This window comes from Falco biarmicus, chromosome 5 (assembly GCF_023638135.1).
Source record: "Falco biarmicus isolate bFalBia1 chromosome 5, bFalBia1.pri, whole genome shotgun sequence".
Taxonomy (NCBI): Eukaryota; Metazoa; Chordata; class Aves; order Falconiformes; family Falconidae; genus Falco; species Falco biarmicus.
This window is the reverse complement of record NC_079292.1, coordinates 85,549,275-85,576,744: the sequence shown is the minus strand read 5'-3', so window position 1 is coordinate 85,576,744 and position 27,470 is coordinate 85,549,275. Positions and strand designations below refer to the sequence as shown.

Here is a 27,470-nt window from a genome sequence, read left to right as displayed (position 1 = left end):
TGGTTCATTACCTCAGACCAGAAGCGTGAAGGGGTTTACAGTTCAATGTCACAGTTTCTTTTATGCTGCAAAGAAAACACAAGGTCAGAGAGAGCTGTATAAAGTCCAAAATTGCAACCTGAAAGCAAGAAAAGAAAGTTTATTGTAGCTTTCTTCATGCGAACCAAAGCATGGCCAGCAACAGCAAGAACCTAACAACTTACATATTCTGATCATGGTATGAGATTCAAAGGAAAACTGGGTGAAAGCAACCATTTCAGAAAGGTTTCTCCAAACTAGACAGCTACTTATGACAAATCTGGAAGTGAAACTAAGAAATTAAAACATGTATTTGCATCCTCCTACCTTTCCTCTTTACCTTTGCAACTTAAATATGCTTCTTTGGATTTAGCAGATTAACCACTAAAAGTTCTCTTTGAACCCACATCAAGATTATAAAATCATGTAAGTAAAAAAATACTTTTTTTTTTAATAGCACCTGTGCAAACTTAGTGCTTATCTTCAGCTTCCCATAACAGCTGGGAAGACCTTGGGCAAGGACAGAGCTCTAACGCTTGTCAGGTTTCAACACTGTGTGCTAAAGGAGGTGTATCAGTCTGTCTTTGCTGAGGATCAGCTATGAAACAGTTTCACGCCAGAAGCAGAAACAGATGGAAAAGCCATTATTTTAGCTTTACGGAAACACAAGAATAATCTTACCCTGCACAGTTTCCCAGAATCAATTTAAAATCAGTTACTATTTATATATTATAGCTAGAGTTCGTTCAGGTTCTCCCTTTCTTGCCAGGAGGGCTGCAACACTGCATATGCTCTTTACTTGCAGAACTTACAGCTATAAAGAATCATTGCACATATTCCTTTTTATTACTAAATTTAAAAGGCTCAACATAGACTTGGGGACAGTTTGTCGCCTTGGCTAAGATTAAAAAAAAATGCACAGAACTGACCATTTTCCATTGCCTTTTGTTTAAAATTTATTTTAAACATAACCTATCAGCACTTCATTTACTTTGGTATAGTTACACTTTTGTCTTCCTCTAAAAAGGAATTTGTTGGGATTTGCTTATAAGACTGTAAACCTTAAATAGTCAAGGGCATCTCTATGCTCTACAGCTTGGACCAGCATACATTTTTGGTCTTGCCTTTGTAGAAATAAGTAGCTTTTTACTGAAAAGTAGTAAAGTAGCCCAGAGGCTAAGGAATCCCAACTTCAAAAGGTAGAGAAGCAGAAACTGCATAACTTCCAATGTTAAACCCACCCATTATGGAAAGAAATAGGAAAAAGGGAAGCCTGCTGAACATCAACTAGTGTAACTCTTCAGAAACTGTGCACGTGCAGTTGCATTGGTTGTGTTTTTAAAGGGCTATCAGCTCTCCTTGACAGTGATTGCAACAATTGAAAGTTACATCTTCGTATCTTGTATATGGGTGAAACCTTCCAATACTTTTCTTTGTGGAAAGGAAGGAGGATGGAGGAGTCTCAGAAAAAGAAACTTCTGTCGCTGTTTCTGTACGCGCAGCTGGATCCAGTACACGTAGCACCTAAGGATGGAAAAATTGAGACTGAAAAAAAAAATTATTCAGTTTAATGGGTTTTGTCCTTCCTTAACAGCTAGGAAGGATTTCTGCTCAAAAGCAATTTTTCAATTTTTTTCCCCAAGTTGAAAACTAAATCTATCCAGACCCTCAATATAAAGACACTGAGTACTGTTTATAAAGTATGTCCACCAGAAATCCAAGTTATGATTTTATTGAGAATAAAAAAAAATTCAATCTTTTTAGCAGAGTTGAGCAAACCCAGGCAAGAACACCACAGATCACTAAGCACTGTGAGCCTCCTGCTGCTCAACTATTGCTTCAACTCAACTGCTTCCAGACTAAACTGTCAGCCTAGTTTGCTATTTAAACATCAAGCTTCCTGCAGTGGAACCCTATCTTGAAAGATAATCATATAGCTTCTCTCTGCGTTTCCACCCACTTCCAACAGAACTTGTTTTTAGGGCAACAGAGACTACTGCTGAGGTGTTATGACTTATTCCTGCTTAAATTTCTTTTTCCACTCACATTTTAAATTCAGCTAAGTATTTTCAGTTGGCTTCCTCCTGACACACTAACTGTAAACAAATTTTGACCCTGTCACTTGTCATGCTAGGAACAGAGAAGGAAACAGTCAGTATGTATCATCTTATTTATGTTGTTCTGCTTATTCTTCCAGTTTTGTTTGTTTTTGAGGGTTTTTTTGGTTTGTGTTTTTTGGTGTTTTTTTGTTTTATTGTTGTTGTTAAATGAGGGAAACAGACAGCTCTATTCAGCATGTTTTCCCTGCATATAGTTTTTTTAAAAAGGCAATATATTAAATAGTTAACACAAAGTAAAGTGTTTCTTTCTGGAAAGAAGACTACTGACACATTGAGGTGTACGACGAGTTCTTACCATTTCAGCCATTTTCTCAGCAGGGGTACTGCAAAACTCCACAGCCGTTGAAGTCTTTTTTGGACTGTTGGTGCCAACATTTCCAAGAAGATGTGAGCTTACAGCTTTGGCTAGCTTACAATTCACAGCTGCTAGCTCTGTTGTAGTGTAAGGCTGGGCACTAGGATAGTATGTCTGCTGTCTCCCCCACTGAAGAGAAACCATCAGCTCCTCCAGCAGCCTGTGCAGAAAGGAAAAAAGCACTATTAGCGCTTTTTGTACTCTATACTATCAGCATGCAGAATACTTCACAGGAATTGTCCCTTCCCAAGACTTACTGCACGAGCTGGATGTTAAACAACAACAACAAAAAAAAAGGGCGGGGAGGGGAAAGGGATGCAAACAGACTATTCTCCTGGCCTCAGCAACACAGTATTTTAATACTGGTAAAACTTATTTGACATCTGGCAGGTTAATCACTAAAATGCAGGTAGAAGATGGTGTATATGTTTTGGAAGGCCACAGAGGAGACTTGCAGTCAAGAGAGTAAGTGATTACACAGAGAAAGCCTGAGGATATGAGGGATGTCAGTTCTACATTATATTACCCCTAAAACCTCACAGCTCCAGAGAATGAAGAAAGAATTAATGCTACTTTGGCTCTTTCAGCTCTGAGACTGAAAAGTGACCATACTATCCATCAGCATAACTGATTTTTGTGAATGTCACTGGAATGGAAGAAAGTTATTTGATTCTTTTCTGGCCTAGAATAAACTGACAGAAATGAAGTTTGCACAGAGCTAGGCTGGATTAGAAAAATCATACTTCTGTGTATCAATCATCTCTTGACGGAACTGGTCGCGTTCATTCAGCAAGTCCTGGATTGCACTTTGTGCATCCCTGGTTTGACGCTGAAGAATTGCTCTGGTATTGGTTAGCTCATCAGCCATAACCCTGCGAAAGAAACGTCCAATCAGTAGTGTAAGTGAGCAGTTTGAAAGTCACCTTTATTATACTACAGACCATAATTTGTCAGCTTAAACTAAGGGTTAAGCTGCTGTTCTTGCTTCCCTCCCCCAGGCAAAGCCTGTATTGACCTAATTACAAAGGACACATATTAAGAATAATTTCTGTGCAACTACAGTCAACACAAGTGCAAGATTACGTTTTGACTTGTTCACTTTAAACAATCTTATCACAACACAAATCTAGTAACAGGTATTTCAGAATACCTTGGGTAAGTGAACATAGTGGACAAGGATCCCAAGATAAAAAGCCAAATACACTTTGTTTTACTAACACAGTTCTCAAGTATGCTGTAGTCACATCTTTTCATACTCCTCTCTAAAAGATGACAGCTATGGCTACAGACTGGATTGATTCACCACTTCACTTTCCTCTGGGGCAATAACCAGACGCTACATGAACCAGAAAGAAGCATTTAAGAGCTACAAACGAGACAATTGTCACATTTTGCTATGCCACGAGGCTTGGCACTGACCCCTCAAGCAAGTATTTCAAATGCCTGCAATACTGCAAATGCAAAAACCAGAATGACATTTAAGCAACCACCAGTTAGAAATCTGAGACCTCAATGAACCAGAATGTTACAATATGGAAGGGTGTGACTCAAACACATTGCTAGGGCCTCCCATCCCTCACCTCAGAACAATCTCCTATTAACGCTAAAACAAATTAAGTTAGGATAGTAACTCTTGCCTAGTGAGGACTATCACAAGTACTCACCATTCCCTCAATATGCTGCAACTTCTGAAGACCAGCAAATTAAAGGAAGGAAAGTGTATTCTATTATCATTTCCTTCAAGCAGTAAGGTCTTTTGTAATATGCATTAAGCATCATAATTAAAATTTAGTCAGTTATATCCGAGTACAATAGAAGATTAAAAATCCTAGAACGCTATTTACAGATCTGGTAAGACAACTACACTTAGCAAGTTAAAAGTCTAATCCATTGTCAAATGAGATTTTGACATTCACACCAGATTTTACAGTTACAGAAATAACAGTAGGATTCTTAGCAGTAACACAACCCGTGTTTAATGAAGAGATCACCCCATTCTTTCTTCCATACTGAGCTGCTTTTCCCAGTAGATTCCTGAATCACTAGAAGCAGAGTTCTTAACCAAATCAGCTGCTTCACAAGCTGATGACTATATGATACTGGGGGGTGGGGATGAAAATCAAGCTAGTTAACTTTAAGACAAGACAGCTGTCCTGGAAGGCATTTGTAAACCCTAAACTGCACATAGTCTATCAAAATAAAGAGCTTTTCTTGCTACATTGACAAGAACTGTAGTTAAGGGTTTAGGAGTTTTAAGACCCGCTGTATTACCTTTGAAAAGCAGAACTGCTCAGAGTTACAAGGAACTTATTTTCTTTGCACCTTTTCTGTATACTCAAATTTCATAGCAGGTGTCAGTATAGCTGCATATATAAGCACATTGCCAGGCACTGCAACGGGCGTATGCAACAAGAGACTGAAGGAGAGTGCTCTTTTAACAGCTCTGTAAGAGGGAATACCTGCTTGCTAGGAATTTGCTTCGCCACACATCACATTGAATAGACATGCGCTCCAATTGTTCAGACAACTGAGACATATTCCGGCCCAGGACTTCATTTTCTAGGATTAGCTGATTTTTCTCACGAGCCATCCGTTCAAAGTGATACTGCAGATCATCCCCAACAGAAGCAACAAGTAATTTCTTCAGCTCCCGATTCACCTAGAATTAGACCAGACTGCCCTGTAATTATCAATATAGAATGAAACACCTCCTACTTCCAGAATGCAGTGCAAGTTATTGCAAATTGCTAACAATAAATTGCTTTTCTCTTTCCATAATGGGATGCATCCAACACAGACTATATTAAGCCTCACAATCCAGTCTAGTGAGGACAACCATTTGAGACTAATGCACATTTAACACATTCTTTAATTTAAATTCTAACAGTGGCCAAAGAGGAAGAAGCCTGCTACAAGAAACAAAGCTTCAGTAGTATTCAAGTCCTGAATCAGTAAGATAAAGGATTAGACAAGACATCCACAGATTACATTACGTAGAAAATCACAGTCACCCCTTCTATGGCAAAACAATTTTCACTTAGCAGTTGAGTTGAGGAGCAAAATCTTTCCTCATGAAACATCCATTTTCCTGCAGCCCTCTAATGTGTTTCTCCCAGTTTTAAGCCTTTGATTCTTTCCATCTGTTGTCAGAGAAGTAGTACCGGATTACTTAGATGTACTTCCACTCTGTATCTTAGCTGATAAGCTCAAAAGGGAAACTATTTGTTTCAAGGCTAGAGTGTCACAGTAGTTCTCTTTGGTCACATTCACAAACCGCTTATATAAACCAAAGCAGCTCAGCTCTGCAAGAGAAAATACCTTTTATTTCTTACCTCTGTCTGTATACGCAACTGATTAGAGAGACCTTCTTTATCCTGTAGCAACCGCTTTTCTGAATTCTTTAGCTTTTCAATTGCATTTTTCAGCTCTATTTGTTCTTTCTTGGGATCTGCAGCTCCATCTGACTGATGGAATGTGTCTCCTTTATGTCCCACTGATTTAGCTACCTTAGCATTTTTAGTTGGAACAACATGGGTGATAGCTGCTTTGGGGACTAATATACGAACAGCTTCAATCTCCACTGATTTATCAGCATGTATTTTCCCTAGCTGCAGAACGCCAGGACTCAGGGAAGAGACTGTCTTTTTATGTGGGCTGTGGTGGATGTGATGGTTCGTGATGTTGGCTCCAGTGATTACTTCCACAGGTTCAGCTGTCTGCTCTGTTTCCATGCCATCACCAGGTCCTCGGATGGGCGATGAGACATCATCAACTAAAATTCAGAAATAACGGAGGGAAAGTTTACCTCTTTCACTTTGTTATAGTTGCATTGTAACTCTTCACTTAATTTCTGTATTTCAAAGTTACAGACTTTAATTGCATGCTACATGTGTAAAATAGTCCTTTGCAGCAGCAATTATTAAGCACAAGTTAGACAAGTCCTTACTCAAGCGTGCATTGCTCATTAATATTAACAGTACAAGACAAACATTGATACGAATTGTATTGATTTTAATTTCCTGCTGCCATACAAGATTAAACGTAGACAGGAAAGAGAGCTAGTATGGAGAAAATTCTTGACAATATTACTTATAGGCTGAAAGAAAAACCAGGTTTTGGGAGCTGACAGAATCAGAGCAGTCTCATTTTAAAAACAAGAATTAAATGAAAAGCAGCTATCAGCTACATAGCTACTAAAGTTTAGCAGACTTTTAAGTACTGTCTACCGTGTGTTTTAGTTGCCATGTGAAGGTTTAAGAAAAGCCAACAAGCCAGTTCTGCTTGATTTCTAATCAACAGACCTCAGTATCCCCAGTAATGCTGCTGCCTTCTCTGAACTGCCCAGTATGTATGATAATGTACTGAAATTGATTTAAGTTTATAAGCTTTCAGCTGAATATTATTGTAATAGTTTCCTCACAATGGCTGAAAGAAAGAACCTTTCTTAGAACACAGCAACACATACTGCTTTTTTCCTCATACTGCAGGCAGTAAAGTGAGCCTGCATCCTCTATCCAAATGATGAATTTTAAAAATGCTGCAGTAACGCTATTATATTGCCCTACTTTCAAGTTGGCTGAATCAGTACCAACAGGTTTTAAATACTAGAGGAGGACTGACAGACCGGTGTACAGACAGATGACAGTACCAGCGACAAACTTGTTTTTCAACACAACATTGGATTAGAAAACTACATTAACTGTTGCATCCAGGCAGTTCTGGTTTTCACTGCAGTAATGAAGTCACATAACTACTTCCTAATACCTACAGCAAAGGAGTAAGTTCAGATGAATGGAGCTGGCACATAGCGTAACTCTAGTCTTCAGAGTTCAAGTTAAAGTACTTTTAATCCAGTCTGATTAGGTGTCATGTGAACCACTTACCTTTTTCTAGAGACGTCATTTTCTCTTTAGCAGTCAGCTCTTCCTAATTACATAAGTCTGAGGAGGAAACGAAGCGGGGATGGGGGGGAGGGGAAGAAGGTCTTTAGCAAGGTAACAGTGACAGTTAATCTTTGATTACCCTATTTTCTAGTACAACCTCTAAACTCCATTCAGTAGCATAGTAAAAAAAACCCAACACCAAAACAAAAGAAAAAATCCCAACCCCAGAACGATAAAAGCCACACCAGGACCCAAACAGTTAAAAGGGAAAATTCTTCTGGCACGTGTTTCTTTTTTCACTAGGAGCTGGTCATCTTCACCTCTTGCTAGTCATCCAGTTCCAGTTTCCATTCCTCAAATTTCTCTTTCTGGTCTCCGTCTTTTCAGTGAGCCCTCATCTTGCCCTTTAAAACTCTAACACTCCCAGAGTACAACTGCACAACTATGCAGAGATAACCTAAGATCATCACAGGACCACAAGAAAGGGAAATCCCACACTGTGCTTAAAGCAGACCAAGAGGTGAGCAGGAAGCTATGCCAACTGCATGGTTGCACAATTTCTTTAGTCCTGCTTGCTAATACAACTTTTTTTCAGAGAGCCAATATCCGACCAAAGCAGAAGTCAAGTGTCCTGACTGGCTGCACATGCTTAGTTTATCCTAACAGTAAAACCTTACCCTGAGTTTGGCCCAGATTGCCATCCTGGCCATTTTCTCCCTTATCCACCAATGCTGTTTGACCATTGCCTCCTTTATCCGCAGGTCCATCCAGTCTCACTTTTCCAGGTCATTCATCCCCCTTTTCCAGGGTCTGTCACTAACTACATTACTTGGAGATCAGCATACTCCTGGTTTTGGAGGTTTTTCCTTCAGTTCTCCTGCTATTCAAGGGAGATGACCCAAAGCCCTTACTTCCTTTGATTATACCGCTAACTGAAAAGGCTTAACTACAACTTTTTTGACTCACGTGGCTACAGCTCTCTGCCCTTAAAAGGTAACAGCAGCAGCACGCACACTACTTCCAGCTTTCTAGAGTCATGATTTGTTTTGCAGAAGGCAGGTTTGTCTTTTGCAATGACCAGAAGACAAAGGAAACACCTTTCCCTCCTTTAACTTTCTCAAACTATACATATAGTAACATCTTGCTATCTGTTGCTTCTACAGCCAGTTATGGTTTTGCTCATTTAATACCACGATGTGTTAATCCCCACTACTGTTCATTCATTTTTGATTGAGGATCTCTACACGTTTGATGAGAACGAGGAGGATGAAAGCCTACCTGCTCAGCAAGAGGCAAGAATACTCAATAAACAACTGGTTACGAGCATTTGATCATAACCGACTTCATCTGAGACCACCTGGTGATGATCCTGCTCCTTCAGCGTTCGTGTTGTAATACTGTTCTGACTGTCCTGTTAGGTGCAGCCTCAGCACTTTTATTAATTCCCACAGGTAACACTCCTCCACTGGCCGAATCGTTAACGACTGCACTTCTGAGCAACCGCCGTGCCCTGAGACATCCCCCCCCCCCCCCCCATGACACCGACGCAAGGAAATCCCGTGTCCACCGAGTCACGGCCCACTAGAACCTGGGCAAATCCCCACCCGCCCAGCGCCGGACACCCGCGGCCCGGCTGCCGGGGCCCAGCGGGCGCCCCTCACCTCAGCCCCACAGCTCGCCGATAAGCGGCAGCTGGACGTTACCCACCACCCTGGAAATGAGGTTTCTCAGGCCACGGCGGTACCGGTCAACACGGACCGAGCCCTTCCACGCCCCTCGGGCGCCCCAGGGAGCCAGCTCCGGCCCTGCTACCACCAGGCCACCCCAACCCCCCTGCCCTGGTCCCGACAGGCCGCAACACCCTCAGGGTCGGGGACAGGGCCGCCCTTCGGGAGGGCGGCAGAACCCCCAGGCCTTTACCGGAGCGCACAGCAGCACCACAGCGCCGGACCCTGCAACTGCCACAACCGTCACCGCCTCCCACTTCCGCTTCCTGCGGCGGGCGGAGCGCTCCCGGGTGACGTCCTCTCTCTCAGCCAATCGCTGGGCCGCATGCGTGGGCGGGGCTTCGGTTGCCAGGGCGCGGCTTTGCGTGGCGTCACGTCGCGCTCGCGGCAGCAGGGTGAGGCGGGCTGCCCGCCGCCGCCATCGCCATGGTGAGCGCCGCTGCGGGGGCTGGGGCCGGGGCGGGATGGTGGGGGTCAGTGGCGGCGGCTCCGCGCCCTCACGCCGGTTCCCCCTCCGCAGGGCGGCTGCCGAGGCGGGCGGCGGGGCGAAGCTCTGCCCCGGGGCAGGCGGTGCTGGGGTAACGGCGGCGGGGCCCGCCCAGGGCTTCCTTCAGGGGCTCCCTGTGTGCAGGCGGCCTGAGCGGGGCGGGGGGGCGCCGCCGCTGCCCCCCACCTGCCCCACCGGGCGCCGGGTAGGTCTGTCCTGGCTCGAGGTTTGCCCTGGCCCGGCCTCTCGCTCTTTCCTGAGGGACTGTGTGAGGCGCGGTACGTGGGTCGTGCTGAGCTGCTATCAGGGCTCGTTGGTGGCCCGCTGGCCCCGCAGGTGGAGCAGGTTACTTCACAAACTCATGAGGGACCCCGCGGGAAGGCAGCTGGTGAATTTTAAGGAGGGAATATATTTCAGGGGTGACAGTTTTTATTCTTGCCAGGATCTGCTGTTTAGTAATGAAAGGAAGATGACATCATGTCGTTGCGGGGGCACTAATGAAAAAAACCCAAAACAGTCTGCACTGGTAACACAATTGATTGAGTACTCTTTGCCGAAGCTGCTATGCAGAAACCGGTGTTGCGAAGCTGATGAACAGTCAACAACTTGGAATCGAATTTTGTGCTCAAGTGCATATGCAAGATATGTGTAAGAGCCTAGCTGATGCACCTGCTGGTGTACTCAAGCTTTGAACACCTGTCTCAAGCAGCTCAGGTTTGCCCTACCTGCTCCAGCCTATACAGCAACTTTGTTTGCACCTTGCTTTCAGAACACAAGCTTGAGATCAGCATTTGCCACTTCAGTAGGAACGCTACTGTTAATTTCCAAATACAGGGCTTATAAATCTTTTGATTTATCTAAGCAGAACTGCAAAATATTCAATTCCCATGTTTAATTTGTTCACATCAGTGGAAGTCTTGCTTTGTGAGTTTGCACAGATGCTACATAGGTAAAACATCGGCTTTGTTGTAGTTGACTGTCACTGTCAGTGTGATGTGGTTCTAACCTCCCTTAGTTTCTGAGGTGACACCAAGTTAACTGATTCATTAAAGTGGTGCCAAATCTCACAGCAACCTCTAACCAAATGTTTCATGGTGAATTTGTTTAATTTGTTTTGAAAAGCCTTCAGTGAAAGGAATTGCATGATCTGTTGACATAATTCCATTATATGATGATTTTTATAGTTCACTGAGTTTCTTCCCTGATATATTGCATGCTGCAAACGATGCCAGTGATTACTTGTTCTGTCCTTGGCGGATATAAAGAGGTTCCATTTTTGTATTTAATGTGCAGAAGAACTTGAAGATAACTTCACCCTTTCCTCTTTTCACATTATTCCACACTAAACAAATTTTGTTCTCTCAGTATTTTCATACTGATCATGTGGTTTTGAAGTTTAGATTTTTTCCACTCTGCACTCTTTTCTCTAAATGTGGTGTTTCATCTGTAGGTTTTTTTGCCAACTGCTGTGTGTTTCACTGCTGCGGAACAGAGCAAAACACTTGTTTCTTGTGTCTTAGATCTTCATAGTGCCAAGATTGCTGTCCTTTTTTTTCCAACTGTACCTCTTTGCACTCTCACTGTCTAACTGCAACCCACTGTAACTTTCAGATTTTTCTCCTGTGTTGTCTGGCTAGTTTTTCCCCTTGTATTTGAATTTGTTTTCTTAATCATCATTGTGTAGTACTTTGTGTCTCTTTCTGTAGACTTTTCAGGTTATCATTTTGAGTTCTGCTTCCGTTTACTAAACTGCTTGCAATCTTTCCCACCTTTGTTATCGATCTAGATTCTGAAAGTACATTTTCTCAGTTTCATTGTCAGTGTAATAAGGAAAATATGAAATAAAGCTTGGTGCATGGCAGATCATTGTGGAACATTATTTGGCTCCCAGTTTGCTAGAGAAGTATTCCTAATGACTGCCTCATATAGGAGTCATAACTGCTCTTCAGTTTAGGCCATAATTCCCTACTCAGCTTGTTAGACTCACAAGTGACTTAGATTAAAAGCCCAATCAAAGCCAAATTTGTTACATCTGTAGCTTCTCCCTTGCTCACTGTGTTGGAAAAAATTTGTTCTTGACAAATGCACGTTATCTTCTTTTTATTATCATATTGTCTTACTAGGTGCTTAATGACTGAGTGCTTAATAGCTCATTCCATTATCTTCCCAAAGGCTGCTTTTAGGTTGACTGCCTCCCTTGCCCATTTCCAGCACCCTGGGACCTCACTCCCTCTTGGTTTTCTCTGGTCTTTCAAGTGTTACAGAGTCCTGCTTATTTCTTTCATACTTAGAAAGGCACCAGTTTTCCCGCTCATGTACCTTTCCTCCTGCCAGTTTTCTAAAATACAGTAAGAATAATTTGGTAGCTGGAGGATGATGGGAAAACAGATGTTTTGGAAATGTGTGCTGCCCAATTAGGTAGGGACACAGCATCTGGGAAGGGGTAAGTTATGTGACTGTTAGGCACCATGACTTTACACACCTGATCTATCTCAAATTTTCAAAACATCTCTTCTCAGGAGCAATAAATCAAAGAAGACTCTTCTGGTGGATTCAAATATTGATCTACAAGCTGGATTCTAGCCTCGGGAACTTAATTATGTTCTGAAAGTAATGAATTTCTGCTAGAAAGCTTGGCCAACCTTTGGTACTGTGTTGCTTCTAGTCAGTCATATAGATTGCATTAGTTTTAAAAGTATATACCTACCCAGAAAAAAACCTGTTACAAGTCATATTGTGGCCACAGGAAGAAAAATGTAGTAACTTTGAGTGGAATCAGTTTGGAGTGTTTTTGTGTTAGACTTCAGTCATATGGAAGCAGTGTGTTGAAAATAGTTGTGTGTATTGTAAAACTGGACACATAACTGTAGTGAAAGCCAAGGTGAGGGGAGAAATGTTCTGAAATATTCTGCAGTTATTTGTCTTTCCATGACAGCACTTTGGCTTAAAGGTCTGTTAATCATTGGAAAACAGTTTTCATTGTCATCAGATGACAGTTTTTCAAATCAGATCTAATGGATTCTGGCATCTTGATTGTATGTGTGTGACACATGGCTGCTGTGGATGGTAAGCAGTAGATTCCCAAAGGGAAACATGCTTATCTTCGGAGATGTGCTGTCTCTCATGGCTGCTGGAACACATTCTTCTTTAAGGGTGCCTTTCATGTCATCACATGCAGAGACATACTGGACCATCATCCTAACAACCTTAGTTTCTTTTTATTGATGAGTTTAGTCCACTCTGACACTTGAAAGTGTTCCAGGCATAGAAATGCAGCATTTGCCAGAGAGCAATGGCTTCTGTACACGAGCAGCATGTCACACAGATATGGAGCTTTATTGCACTTGGAGAGGCTGTACATAGGTGCAGTTAAATGAATTCCTTTCCCTCCACTCTTTAACACAATGCACATCTGGCAACTGCAGTCTAACTTACAAAGACTCTTTGAACAAAAGGATAGACAAGTATTATTTCTGTCTTGCCCATAAAGAAATGGAGGCACATACAAGCCAGGTGACTTGTCTAATATGATGCCATCTGGCTTAGATTTTGTGGATGTAGAAGCACATGGTTAGTGGAATTTGAGTGTCTAGTCACCTTAGTTCTTTGTGCAAAGCTGGGGGAAAATATAATAAAGTAGACTCTTCTGAATTAGGTTGCCAGAGCTTGCAGCCTTGTAATTTTGACCACAATCTTGAATATATCTGAATGTGAGCAGTTCAGCTCACTTCAACAAGAAAATTTTACAACTTGTATATGTTTGTTGTTGTTGTTATTATCATCAACTAATTGGTAAACTCCCCAGCTTAGAGAATATCAACATAGAAATCCTCAGTTTAGACAGGGAAGAAAAATATTTAATTTTTAAAAACACTTCATCAGTGGAAAAGACTTATTTCATGTTTTGGAAAATGTATCTTAGAAAATAGGATGTGAATCAGCCATTTCTAGAATTTTACAACAGTGAGTCTTGGTTTCCTCATGGTCTAGCATATTGTGATGTGATCAAATTTTCATCTAAGTCTTTATAAAGGCAATACAGTTCATGGGGCAGCTGTGGAATATACCTTGTTTTACAGGAGTTTCATTTGGGAACGGGTAATCTCAACCATACTGGATTAGCTGGTAAGATGGGCTAACTGGTGAAGAGCTGTCACTCAGAGCTGATCATAGACAAAACTCTTTCCTGCTAGTAGACTTTCCTGAGCCGGTTCATGTTTGTAAAATAATTTCTAATAATTTTCAAATTATGTACTTCTTTTTGCAAAATAGTTGCCATTAAAAAAAAAAGCATTTTAACTCCTCTAGGAAAAGATGCAAGATCTCCCCAAAAGTCACTTTCCTAATGCTTGAGAAAATTTGCTTCTTTGGTCTTAAAACAAGACTCAGTTTTACTAGAAAGCCAGCTGGTGATTACATTGATTATTTTTTTTTTTCAGCTTCCAAGCATCCTGACCCTTTCAGTTGTGATTTTGCATGACAGAACCAACAATAACAAAGACAAGTTTCCTTAATGGTTAACTGTCATTTGCAGCATTTCATCACAGGGAAAAATAAAACATTGTATGCAGCATGAGGAAAAAATAAACAAAATGCTAATGGGTAGCTTTTAAATGCTTATTGCATGGTGAGTCTTCCTGTGAGCATCAAAAATATGACATGGTGTCTTCTTGAACTAGTTTTTCCAAATTCTGCTGATTTACTTCTGGAGCAGACAGGCTATGTACATTACAGAAGATGTAGCTGATAACAGTCTTTGGCCCTCTGTCAGCCAAATGAAAACTGCTAAAAAATATAATTTTCTTTCATTCCAGGAGCTGATTTTGGGTTTGATGTTGCCATCTTTATGACATTATGTGCTATGTAAAATACCACCCTACAAATATAAAACTGACAGCTTCAGAATCCATGGGATAAATTACCTCCTACTCTAGCCAAGTCTTGGCTTTGGCTTGCAGAAATTGACATCTCTTGAAAAGTAATTTTAGGTGCATTGATGGCTTTTTTGATGTAGTGGCTCAAACAGTATGATAGTAAAAGTTATCTAGCATTACCTAATGATAAATTCGATACTAATCTGCCTTTATCACCCAGAGTTGTCTCTGTGGATCCTTAGGGTTGTAGGTGCAGTTCTGAAGAACTTTGACACATCTGTTCTAATTGTACATTGGGGTTTTTTTTATGTTGTCAGAAACTGAAGAAATTCAGGAATTACTCAGTGAACCATTGTCAGGAGTAAAGAAAAGTTACAAGTTACAAAAGTTACTTTTCTTTCAGGTGGCAGTAAAAAATAAGTAAAAAAATAAGCCAGTGCTTATTTAAAGAATTGTTCCAGGCAGATGTGATAAAATTTATAATTAAGAATGTTGTCAGAGTTCATAGTTTTTTGAAAGCACATCTGGACCATTGTTAATATATCAACCCAACAGATCTGTGTAGGCTCTGGAGAAGCTTGGAAGGATAGACATTACTTTTGGGCAAGGAGCCACCAAGCTATAATAAGAATCACAGAATCATCATTTAGGTTGGAAGGGACCTCCAGCCTACTCAAAACAGGTCTAATCAGACCACGCTGCTCCAGGCTGTGTTCCAAGCAGGGCCTGAACATCTCCAAAGATGGAGATTGCACACCTTTAGGCAGCCTGTGCCAGTGTCTGACCACACTCTTAGTAATTTTTTTCCCACCTAATATGTAACTGGAATGTCTCATGTTTCAGCTTGTGCCCGTCTCATTTCTTGGTAGCACTGTGCACCTTTGAGAAGAGTCTAGCTCTGTCTTTATGGTGTCTTTCATTTAGGTAGTTTTAGACAGCAGTAAGGTCACCCTCAACCTTCTCCAAGTTCAGCAGGCTCAGTTCGCCCAGGCTTATCTCATGTGTCATGTTCTCCAGCTCCTGACTGTCTTGGTGGCCAGTGGCTAAATACTAAAACCTGAACCTTTTCTTTTTCTGTTTGTTAGTGCCTGTTTCATTTAAGCCAAGGGAATAGTGTGCCTCTGAAAAGTGTTTTTGGCTGTTCAGTTGAGCATTTAAGTGTCAGTTCTGAGATACTATGGTGATCTAGTACATCCAGTTAGTATATCCAGGTGGGATACTCTGTTAATCAGTAACTGGCTGGTGAGAAACAGTGGTGGTAGGGGACCCCTATTGCTGTGAATCTCAAGAGGGCTTTTTCCATGAACATTGACCTTTAACTGTAATTGTGGCTAGCAGGAATAACCCAAAGTACTATTTCCTGGAAGTCAGCCAAGTGGGCCTGGCTTAATCCTCCCAAACTATTTTGTGTTCGCTTGTGTCCTTACATAGATTGAAACCGGAGGCACTGGTGCCTACGCAACACACCAGGGTCAGTCAGTGGGGTTTTGTGGGTGGAAACCAGTAGTTCTCTCCCAGCCACCAAAATGGAAAGAAAAAACCAGTGTAAAGTTTGACAAAGGGAGTAGTATAGCTGGGCTTTGGAACACACTGCCGCAGCTTAATTCTAAGAGTGAGAATTTAGCAAGTAGTTGCAAGTGTAGCAAGAATGTCCCCTGATCAAATGAGCACATACAAAAGATAGAAATTCTTTCTCTTCTCACACTAATGCCTAGTGGAGAAGTATGTTCCCAGTACAAGAGAACTCTGAGAGGTGGCCCTTGCAAGTTGTCCTGGAGTGAACAGCTCTGGTGTGCATTTGAAACACATGGCATTGGCATTTTTGGAGCCTGGGTATTGAAGAAGGCCATGTGTGCATGTCAGCAGCTTTCCTCTGTGAAAGAACTTCATCACTCAGGCTGTGGTGATCTGTGCTTTATAATTTAGTCATTTCTACCTCCTCTTACAAGGTTACTAATTGTGAGGCATAGTGCACTAGAAGAGATGGCAGGGGCAGCTTCTTACTGATCATTTCAGAATTCCCGAGGTTTAAATCCTGTCTTTGAGCACCAGAGGGTGCTCCTGTATTTGTGAAGAAGTGGCTCTCTCAGAGCCAGTTGCCTGTTGTTATGGGATTCTTCAATAACTTTAACTACCTTAATTATTTTTTAAAATCACATTTTTTATGCAGAAGAGGGGAGATGTGGGCATGCATGCTTGAGACTGGATACCTGTGCTTCCACATGAAAATATGCGTTTTTAAGTATGATCCTTCACTAAACTTAGTATCCCTCCTATTTTATCCTTGCTACTTATTCTCTTACTGGAGTATGGGGGAGCAGGACTGAACTATGCTGAATATTTTCTAGTTACATAATAGCAATGCTGTCCTCACCCTGTCTGATGGTCTCTGCTAGGGTACACTCTTTGATAACTGAACCATGGCCTGTAAGTCTGAAGATCCCCACATCACGGGGCGGGGGGGGGGGGGAGGAGGGGAACTGTCGTCTGGATCCAATCCTTGCACCTACTGACGTTCTGGACTAGCAGTGGTTCCTGGTGCCAGCTGCAGAGACAGTGGGCTGGGCAGCTTTAGCAGCCCTTTCTAACTTTTTCCACAAATTCCTGGTTCCTGTGCTGTAATGCAGCGTCTGCAGAAACAGAAAATTAGGATGAACTCAGTGAGCTGCCTCTGCCATGCTTTTGGGAGAACCAAGGGAGACTTACAATGCCTAAATAGTATGGATATTTTAACTGTTAAACCTTGGTATCCTTCTGTGAAAGGAAGGATGATGATTATTCCCATTTTACAAATGGATAAAGTGGGAAATGTAACCTCCTGTTTTTTTAAAAAATGCTGAACATCAAATGCACTAATGCAGGGGGCAGCTGTGAGGGTGGAAGTAAGCAGCCTGACCAAAACTGTGTTATGGGATTGGAATCTCTTAGTCACTGTCTGCATCCAGCAGAGACCTTTGCATCTTTGGGGAATAACATAGTCTGCTCAAACTGTGATGACGGAAGTGTTACGCTCTGGGAGAGAAGTAAATCTGTGGATTGTAGAACAAATCTTCAGAAGATGAACCTGTAAAAGCCCATTAGGATTGGCAGTTTAAGAACATGATTTACTTACCGACTTTGCTTCCTCTGCCCAACAGAAGTTTTTAATTTTTGAGAGCTTTACTAATGGGAAGTTGCTGAACAGCTTTTATCATGAGAACTTCTGTTCACATGTAATTTGTCATTAGTCTGACTTTAGAATAAAGGATATACACATCTGTACTAGCTGAAAACAATTTAGTCCAACTACCTTAGAATTAATATTTGACACAATCTGAGAAAAAATTGTATTTTAATGTCAACATTTGGTTAAACAGCAGTGTAGAAAAAATGTTTGCCTGAAGTGCCCACAGTAGTGAATAACAAATGTGTCAGCAGAGTTGTTTGCTTCAGAGGATCATAAATAGTTATTTGACTGTTATAACCTCTGACTGTTCAAGGTAGATGCAGCATGTGTGGTCTTAGGAGCATTCTCACAAAGTCCTTGGTGCTAACGCTCACAGTATCTGCTGGCTTCTCTCTTAGCTGTGATTCCAAGGCAACCAATGGGTTCTTGTTAAAAATGCTTTTCGGAAGATTATTATGAGGTGAAGTAATCTGAAGATGCTGTAGGCATTATATTCCTTTGAAGTGCTGTTGACAGCTTTGGTTCAGGATTTGTAGGTGTTTCCTTTCAAACCTCTGCTTCCAGCTTCTTGTAACTTTCTGAAATTTAAGCATTCTGCTTGAAATTTTCCAGATTGATTCTACTGGAGATTGAAAATTTAATGGAAGACCTGAATAAGAATGTGTGTGGGGAAAAAATTGAAAACATTTCAGAATCCTAATAAAAGAAAAAAAATATTCAGTGTTCCTCTGAAGAGCTTTAATTCTGAAAAATTGGAAATTGAAAGCTGAAAGTTTGCTGGAGGAATGGTCTCTATAAAAGAAGACTTATCTTTGAGTATTGCCATCACCTTTAATGTTGGGCCAAGTTTTTGAGTCTTTCAAAAATGTGTTTTCTGTAAGTACAATATAGGTTGAATGTTGTAATGGGGTGTGCACAGATAGAGCGATGTATGTATGCGTAGCTTTGTGGGATCACATGCAGACACTAAACTTATAGTTCGAAGTCTGAGACCCAGCATTCAGCAGCTGACCATGGCAGCATTAGTTCTGCCACTAGTGACTGAGTAGGCGCAAAGCACCTAAACTTTATGCTCAGATATTATTATGTGAGGTGACTTGTGTTACAAATGCTGTTCTGAGTCAGGGAACAGCTTTGCTTTCGCTAAAATCACTGTCAGACTCCTCTTGAGTTACTGGAGGCAGATAGGCACGTGCTGAGCACTACTGACTGCTCTTAGAGGAATTAACCTGTGATCATGTAATTAAGAGTACAATAATATAATTTATGATCTGCATCTTTATAAACATGCATTAAATGAGGATATATTCCCCTAAAGACAAAATTTAGCTGGTCTTCTAAAGCTAAACCTGTCTTCACAGAGCAGGGAACAGCACTACAGCATCCTTCATGTGTTTTAGAGAAATTGTGTTCCATAATTAGAAAAATAACATGAATACTGTAACTAAGTACTTAACCATAACATGTAATTGTAGAGGATTGGAATTAATGGTTGAGGATTTAAATTCTTGATTCTCTTATATGAGAGACTGGGAAAAAAGGAGAATATGTTACACTGATCATGCCTGCATGCTTCATAGGAAGCTTATAGAATTTACATAATTTAATGGTAAAAGAAGATTTCTTGCTTGGTAAATTGACAGAACAGCAAGATAATTTCACTGATGTGAGGTGGGGTTGCAGATTCCTAAGTCCGAGAAGAAAATCTGGGGCCTTCAGCCTTCTAGAGCTGTGTTCATCACAACCCCTGAGTATAGGGAGATGATTTACTGAACTGAGATCCCAGCTGAAGAGGAAGATTCACTTGGTTAGTGCTACAGAGGCAGAAGTATCCCCATGTTACTTGGCAACAGATGGTCCAGGCACCAATAGCTGTATGAACATGTATACAGCATACATACAGCAATAGCTGTATGAACTCAGTCCAAAAGGCATCTGAAAAGCCTAGGTACCAGTAATACTGGGAGTCAGATAACCATGGATCTAAAAGATGTAGAACTTATTTGCAGGAGGCTAAATGGAAATGCAATCGAGCATTTGATTCACTTAATAGATTTCCAAAGATTATTAAGAATTTTAATAATTTAACTCATACTTAATTAGTTTGGATTTGTTTTCTACAAGGGGGGTGGGGGGATAAAAAGGGATAACACAAAATTCACCAGTGAGCTTCTGAATATGAGGTTTAGATTGAGAGTCATCTGTAGTCAAGACATTGTCATGGAAATTGAAGTTGCCAGATGTTTCTCCATTTGAAAAGTGATCTTTTGGTTTTACTTTTTGACTACAGAAAAGCCTGTTGAGAGAGTGGTGGGAGGTCCAACAGCAGCAAGGGGGCTGCAGAATTTAAGTTCTAAAAATTATACCAGCTCGTGTGTCAGAAACATGAATAGGAGAGTAGGAGGAAAATGAGTTTTAAGAGACAGAGCTAATTGAGCGTTCTATCTACACAGTGTTGTGGATTTAAGTTTTGCCTGGAAAATATCCTGTGTTACAGGAACTGTGAAGGTAGAAGATGGGTTGAATAACACAGCTTAATAAGCATGCACTGATGAGGATTCATTTCAAGATTTAAGGTGCATTAAAGTGCTGAGAATGAGAGCATTTTCTGCCATTCAGGATGTTGTTTTAATAAATACCACCAGTATGTCTGAAATTTCTTGTTTCTGTCTTGCAAAATTGTTGTTAACATTTAATGGCTTAACTTCTTCTGCATTTTTTGCCTTTTCCTTTTCTTTCACAAATGGAAGTTTTTCTTTTAAAGAATTGATGATGGAAAATTATTTGTAGTGTGCAGAGTTTTTCATACAGCTGCTTTCAGCCTGTTTGCCTCAGAAAACCAAAGTTTTGTTGGTGTGTATCTGACCACTAAGTTTTCACCTTGTGAAGTTTGAAATTTACTGGCAGATTTCGATCAGATTTGGTGGAGGGATAATGATGTTCCTCCAGGTTTCCTAAAAATGGGGAGGGGGAAGAAGCCCTCTAAGGCATCTTTAAAGAGAGGCTTCGGTGTGAGATCAACCCTAGTTAGACATCAGAGAATCCAGGTGGGTATGAGCCTTTATTGAATGCCTGGGCTGAAGAGAGGCTGTGGTCAAAACAGTCAGGAATGAGAAACATGAGTATAGAGAACCAGGCCTCGTTATTTCTTGTGCTTGCAGAAGTACTTGTCATTCAGTAATGACAGGTAGTCCTAAAGAAAGGCAGAGAATAGCGATTTGGAAGTGTATTTGCTTAAGGTTGTTTTCTGTTGTAGTTAAATATTCTGTCCTTGTTCAGTCAGACTGAAGGGCATATAGTGCCTGGAAACTATGAAGATGAACACGTTTGATGAAGAAGCAAGTGCTTTGCACTGTGATGAACCGCCACCATCCGTTCTGCTAACCATTCCTTTGCTCTCAGGCTCATCGCACTGCAGCAGTCCAGACACAGATTGTGTAAGAAGTTGCTAAGGTGTTTTTTATAAGCTAGAATTGTTCTACAGCTTTTATAGTAAAAGTATCCCTTTTATTTACTAGTGCCCAGAGTGGCAAGCCCTCACGGAATAAGGATTTTGTTACAGCTGGAGAAAAGGATGCACAAAAGTTTAAGTTGACTTTTCTGAGATTGCTCAGAAGTCCGTGAAGAGCTTGATGTGCCCCATTTGATGTCCTGACTTTAAGTTACATTTTTGTGGAGATTCCAGTTGTTTTAGATGTTTTTTTATTTTCCTTTTTCAGCTTTATAGATTTATCTGCAGGGGACTATCACATGTCCATACATGAAAGAAAAGCATTCCTAACCCACTGGTTGAGACCATCTTTAAAGCTACTTGAAGTTACTTTTTTTTGTTTTGTGTTCTGAATTTCAAGTGCTACTTGAAAAGCTGGGCATACTGCCGGGTCTGCAGTTCTCTAGACAGATGCACCTAAAAGCATTCAGCTGAAAATAAAGAAAAGCGAGCTGGATGTTAGAACGGGAGAACAGAAAAACTAGTAAGTGAGCCGTTTAAAGCAATCAAAGTGTTTCTGGGGCTCTTAAGCAAGCAGGTAACGCTGTGACAGTGCTTCTATCTGCAGCCTGCTGGGGGAGTGTAAGACTGTGAGTAGCTGCCTTGGAGGAAGGTGGAAATAGAGCTGGCTGAAAATTCATGACTGGCTCCTCAGACTAGTTTATCAGTGACTTAGTTTTTATTTGTGCTGAACTCCCCTTCAGGACTGGGAAGTAGAGTTAAATCTGAAGCGGTGATTGGTCTGGAGGGTGAGTGAGTGGTGATATGTGAGATTTGAGGAACTGTTTCAAATAATTCATAATGGGACTTAGATACCTGCTGTTAGAAGTTGATCATACATCTACAACAGTAACTTCTGGATCCAGTTCTGAGAATAATGTTCTTGATGAAGGCAGCTGGTTAGGTCCCCCACTTCAGCCCACTGTCTGAAGAGCAGGAGGCCAACATCTGTCTAAGGACTCTACCAACAGCTATGGCAATAATTATTTTTTTGTAGAACCTACAAAGAGGAAAGACAAGGAGAAAGATAACTGTTGAGTGGCCATTTCAACAAATTCTATATTTTGCCAAAGAGCATAGTTGGCAAACTCACATACATTTGTGATTTTCTTCTTTTTTTCTAGAAACATAAGTACATGTTAATGCATAACCAGACTACCTGATGTTGGAGTCAGTCAGCCTCAAGGTATCTTCACCTGAAAAGTTTAATAATTTGTATCCTTGTCCTTTGATGCCATCTCATTTTTTATAAAAATATCCTTTCTCTCCTAAAATATTTTTGAGAGTGCCACCAGCCTGGCTGTGGGGGGCACATTGTGAAAGAAATGTTTCTCTTAAAATTATTGCCAGGATTTTAGGAAGTTTCAGGGCAATCTTTCCAGAACACGTACACGCGCATGCGTGTGTGCGTCTCTGTCTTGTTTGTCAGTTCATCCTGTTCCCGGTGATTTTCATAGAAACATCTTGATTCTTAAGATCTTAAGAATCTTGATTCTAAGATTCTTAAGACCTGGCTGCAGGTTTTCTCTGTGACAACACGGAGTTTTATCAAATATAGAATACAGATATCAAGATGGATCCTTTTGGCTCTGATTCAGCTTTTGCTGAGGTTTGTGCGGTCTTTTTATTGCTTTCTCAGGAGTTGATTCAGGTCCTTAGATTCTTTTTCTTTCTGGTCTGATTTCAGAGTCACTGAGTCACTGAGAATATCAAAGGAGCAACAGACACGAAGCTGCCCACTTAAAACATAGCAATACTCTTCATGACGCCTAAACTTGTGAATATGTGGGCAACAGGCTGTGAGCCTGTGTCAAATATGTCATGTGTGTTGAAGTTCCTAGTGTGTATAAGCCTCATAGAGACCAGATTGCTAATAACGTGTAAAGATGCACTTTCTAGCTACCTCAGATTTTTGATTTTAAGAAATATTTTGATACTATTTCCTAGAAAGTTTTCTTCAGTAGTAAGCTAAAGGGGTTATGATGCATTGCAGGCTGGTAACTAGTTTAAGCATGGGTAGTTGTTTCCACTTAAATATAGATCACAGAGATCGCAGCTCAAAAGCGTGAAGTGACAAACTGGTAGAAAGAAACGAACTTCAAGCTTACAGATGAGACAGAATTAACAGTATAATGGAAAAAGGAAGTAATGCGAAAGGCAGGATCTCAATAGAAATATACTGCCCATATAATAGCGAGGGGAAGCATCTAAACTGCCCTTCCCTTAGACTGTGAGAAGTGTGTGTATGACCAGCAGAAAAAAAATTCCGTAGCTCCTGATTTCCTGGGACAGAAGTACTCACCTCAGAATAGTAAAATAGTGTGGCAGTCAGGAGGCATCTTCAAGCTGGGAAAAACAAACCTAAATGTATGTTCTCCATGGTTCACAGTAGAGGGATAAAATTGTTTCTCCACCTTCCGATTCAAGTTCCTTAGTCCCTGAGCTGCTGTTCTACCACTGTTGCTTCTCATGAAAACCTTTGGAAGATCTGCTTTTGTTTTACTGCAGAACAGAAGCTCTTTGGAAGTCCAAGAGTTTTACAGGACAGGAGATCATTTCCTGTCCAGCTTGCTAACCGTTCCGCTTTCTGGTTATGAGCTTCCTTGGCAGCTATGTTCCAGACAAACTATTTCCCTCTGCAGCGGAGTGTTTTTGTGAGCTTGGATTTAGATTCTAGAACTTAGTCCCATGCTGGCTAAGAATGATTGCTTCCCCCATCACTTTCAGAACCAAGTACAAAATTTAATCTTTTTTTTAATTTGACTGTACTTCAATAAATGTTTTTCATGTGCACAGAGCCATCCTACTGCATATTCACACATACTAATATAAACAAAAAAGTGTAAGCTAGCAAAACCTACACATGCATCCAAATGTTTTTCCATGCAGCTTGTAAAAGGAGGAAGAAAGAAAAAGATTATTCTTTGCATATTCACAGTAGGTGAACTCTTGATGTCACTGAGTTTGGTGGCCCTAGATTTTACCATGGAAAGGGGCTGTAAAAGTTGGGCTAAAGACAGCTACTCTAAAACTGTCAATATGTAAATATAAAGTGCACAGTAACTGCTGGCGTTTTTAATGATGGTAATTTTTCCACTGATGTGAAAAGTTTCAAAAAATTATTTCTCCCTCATTAGGTATTGCTTGGTTAATCGCATAGTCATGAGAGCAGAGACTATGTGATTTTAATGAGGATACAGTACAGAATGAATGGAAACTAATGCTTTAAAGCCAGAATTTTCTGAGTTATAATGTATTTATAGATTCACTTGATTTTTTATTACTTGAGATGTTCACAGGGATGTGATTTCACTGGTGACTGTTTCAGCCATTTCCTGGGCCAATGAGCTGCTGGGGCTCTCTGGTCAAGGGCTGTGAAGTCTTCCCTTTTCAAGACTGTGTTGGTCCAGAGCAGTGTGGTGCATTGAAGACGATACCACCTGACAGGTCATCGCTGGTGTCTAGTCACTGCTCAGGGCAATTACTTTCTCTCTGTTTCCTTTGTTAGGAGCATGAACAGAAGCCAAGGATGAAACTTAGCATGTCTCCTATAGTGCTTCCTCATCTTTGAGACTCCTTCTCACATTGCAGTCTAGGGCACACTAGTGAAAGAAAGGGTATGTAAGAAAGTTGTTTGCCATACTGGTTCTTTTGATTGAGCAGTAATTTGATTGAAAGTAAGTGTTTAGGAAAGAGAATTTCAGGCCTGTGAAGACTTAAAATTGTATTGCAATCCTTACAATGTGTGATGGGAAGTAGGCAGATTTTTAGGTTTTTGTGTCTGGTTTTTGCCTGCAAAATCCTACTCATGCATTTAATAAGTAAAAAAAAGTCTCTATTCTCATTTTTGAAAGAGGTATTATGAGCTTAATATGTACTCACTTTTTAAAACTTGGGATTTTAAATTGGTTGGTGTTTTTGATGACTTGGAGTGGCAGTTTTACAGTGATGCCTGGCAAGAGCTCACCAGAATATGTTCACATTATTCCATGTGATGATTGTATTCAGATTGTCTTCTGTCTGTGTTAAGACTATTTGCTGGAATCTGCAATAGTAAAAATGCAGACCTACTGTGTTTTACATTATATTTGTTTGGCAGGGTCTTCAGTTTGCTTCTAAGAATGAATTTCTTCACTTTGCAGTATATGCCTCTGAAACAGTCTACCTGTTCACAAACATGATCTGTTTCCAATTATTTTTACAGTGTTTCCCATAAGCTCTGACATTTTCTTCTATTATTCTCCACGTTTAGAAATAGTTATTGTGATCATTTTATGTCCATAAAGCAGAGGAAATTCTAGTTATGGCCCAGGAGGAGCTTTACAGACTTTGTTTTGGTCATTTTAGAAAACTGTTAGCTCTCTGTATTTTCCAGACACAAAATAGTAATTGATTAATTATTTTTCTGCTTACTGATAACATTACTGGGCATTTGGGGATTAGCTCTGCAGTGATTTTCAAGTCTAAGTAGCATTTGTTACCTTGCCTTTGCTTACAATGCTAAAAGAAGATAATACAGAATGGTAATTTCTGCCATTCAGCTGAATAAGAAGCAGTTGCCAGCAGAGCTTGCTGAATAACACATATGAATAGCTCAGACATTGAGTGAGATCTTACAAAATGAATTTCAAATGGATCTTAAAACCAACGTTGTGTTAAAAGAAAAAAAGCAGGCCAATTCCTCACAAGACAAGGCACATAGTTTCTCACTGTAATCATGAAGGTGCTGATGACTGATACTGGTGACTAAGTGAAAAATCTAATGGTGTTTTCTTTGCATGTTCACGTAAATACATTACTTTCCCGGAAAAAGTAAGCATTTGGAAATTTTGGAAGTTTTGCTTAAACAGAAATTAGTAGCTTCTCTGGCAACTGCTACCTAGAAAATCTATTTGAGAGTGGTGCTGTAGTATGAAATAAGTAGCATGAAGTAATGCAGTTATATATGTCTGCATGTTACGAGGAGGCATTGATTAAGGATGGTACATATTTTTTTATTTCACACATCACTAGTCAACTTCTGGAGATAGTACTCTAGAAACAGAACTGGTTTTCTTTTTAGACAACCTCTTTGGTAGAGAACTGCTTCTCTATTAAATCCATGCTTGATGAGATAATGGTCAAATGAATTGATCAAATGTTTTGTCTTGTCTTCTAGCAGTATGAGTATATTTAAGATCAAGGTTGCAATCAGTCATTTATTATTGTCTACCAACCTTTATTATTGCTAATTGCCAACAACAGGCCTATATATAAAAATTAAGGTGTGAGTTTTGACATAAGAAAGAGTTTGTTCAGGCCTTATATCTCTAGAATGACAGCAGTAGCAATAAAGACGTGAATGAGTCTAGCTTAAGTAAGGGCCAGAAACCAGGCTAAGTCCCTAGGGAGTTTTTGTGCTGGATACTGCACCAGAAACATGAGTATTATCAAAGACTGCAGCATGTAGTAGAGAGATAACACAGAAGTAGCTCATGTAAATAAGGCTTTCAGTGCTGTATAGACTTCTACAGTTAGAAATTAAAGCTTTGCATCCTTCCACAGAGCTCTGTGCTGCCCCATCTGTGTAAGTCTTTCTGTGATATAATCTTACCTTGTTTTGCAGTGTAGGGATATCATAAGGGCTGACAGGAGGGTGGGGCACTTGCTGTGATGCTTTTAACTGAACAGGTACAAGTATTCATCACATTGTAAAATTTTGAAATTGTTCTACATTATCGCGTTCTTTCCTGCTGCTGCTTGTGTTAGGACTTCAGACTGCAGAAGCACTTAGTCCTATGTCAGTTTTAAGCTGAAGATACTGAAAGAAAAAAATGTGCTGACACAAAAGGCAAGTTCAGTGGTGGTGTTTTGGGTGGTGTGGTTTGGTTTGGGGTTCAGTTTTGTGTCTTTTTTTTTTTTTAAGTGTTTATCTGTCTATAGGCTTGCACTCACTAGGACAATGATTATGATTCTTCCCCTGCTGGTGTTCCAGAATAGTCATGGAATCCCACAGGAACATTTTCTATCCTGTTGCTTATTGAGTAGTCTTTGAAACAACTGAAATGCCGCTGTTTTCTAAAATCTGAAGGACTGAAAAGGCCTACATGGCTTCAACTTGGACACCCAGTGGTAGCTAAATGTTTAAGATATATAAGAATACAGATACATCTAAAGAGTAGAAGCCTGTGACAAGACCTTCCTTACTTTTAGGAGTAGCAGTCAGATCTGGAGGAGTTGTGGAAAATAAAAATTTAGAGCTCCATTCAATAGCTATCAAATAACTTAATATTGGAGTATCAATAGCTAACAAACATATACCACTAAGAGGTGTTAGAACTCCACATCCACATCACCTTCGTGCTTACTTT

The 27,470-nt window shown here is 40.5% G+C and overlaps 2 protein-coding genes across 4 annotated transcripts in view; one reads left to right on the top strand and one right to left on the bottom strand.

Moving 5' to 3' along the window:
• Positions 1-111: 111 nt before the first annotated feature.
• BLZF1 (basic leucine zipper nuclear factor 1) lies at positions 112-9,399 on the bottom strand. Of its 3 annotated transcripts, none has more exons than XM_056341830.1 (7): positions 9,297-9,399; positions 7,377-7,433; positions 5,826-6,265; positions 4,953-5,152; positions 3,237-3,365; positions 2,434-2,653; positions 112-1,542 (listed from the first exon to the last, which is right to left on the bottom strand). In XM_056341830.1, exons 2-7 carry the CDS (start codon positions 7,393-7,395, stop codon positions 1,357-1,359), a joined length of 1,194 nt encoding a protein of 397 aa, XP_056197805.1. In that variant the 5' UTR covers positions 7,396-7,433; positions 9,297-9,399; the 3' UTR covers positions 112-1,356. The 3 variants fall into 3 exon arrangements, with proteins under 3 accessions (XP_056197805.1, XP_056197806.1, XP_056197807.1); XM_056341831.1 differs by lacking the exon at positions 9,297-9,399 and adding an exon at positions 8,655-8,864; XM_056341832.1 differs by having other exon boundaries at positions 1,429-1,563.
• A 6-nt stretch (positions 9,400-9,405) lies between these two features.
• The window catches only part of NME7 (NME/NM23 family member 7), a 95,006-nt gene continuing 76,941 nt past the window's right edge, over positions 9,406-27,470 (top strand). The window contains exon 1 of the mRNA XM_056341833.1: positions 9,406-9,532. Coding sequence (XP_056197808.1) covers positions 9,530-9,532 — 3 coding nt within the window. The 5' untranslated portion in view covers positions 9,406-9,529. The remainder of the gene's footprint in view (positions 9,533-27,470) is intronic.

Coding starts and splice junctions, on each gene's coding strand:
- BLZF1 (XM_056341830.1), bottom strand. Junction 5,153..5,825: donor AGTTGCGTATACAGACAGAG/GTAAGAAATAAA, acceptor GTCTAATTCTAG/GTGAATCGGGAGCTGAAGAA. Junction 3,366..4,952: donor AGCAAATTCCTAGCAAGCAG/GTATTCCCTCTT, acceptor TTTCTTTCGCAG/GGTTATGGCTGATGAGCTAA.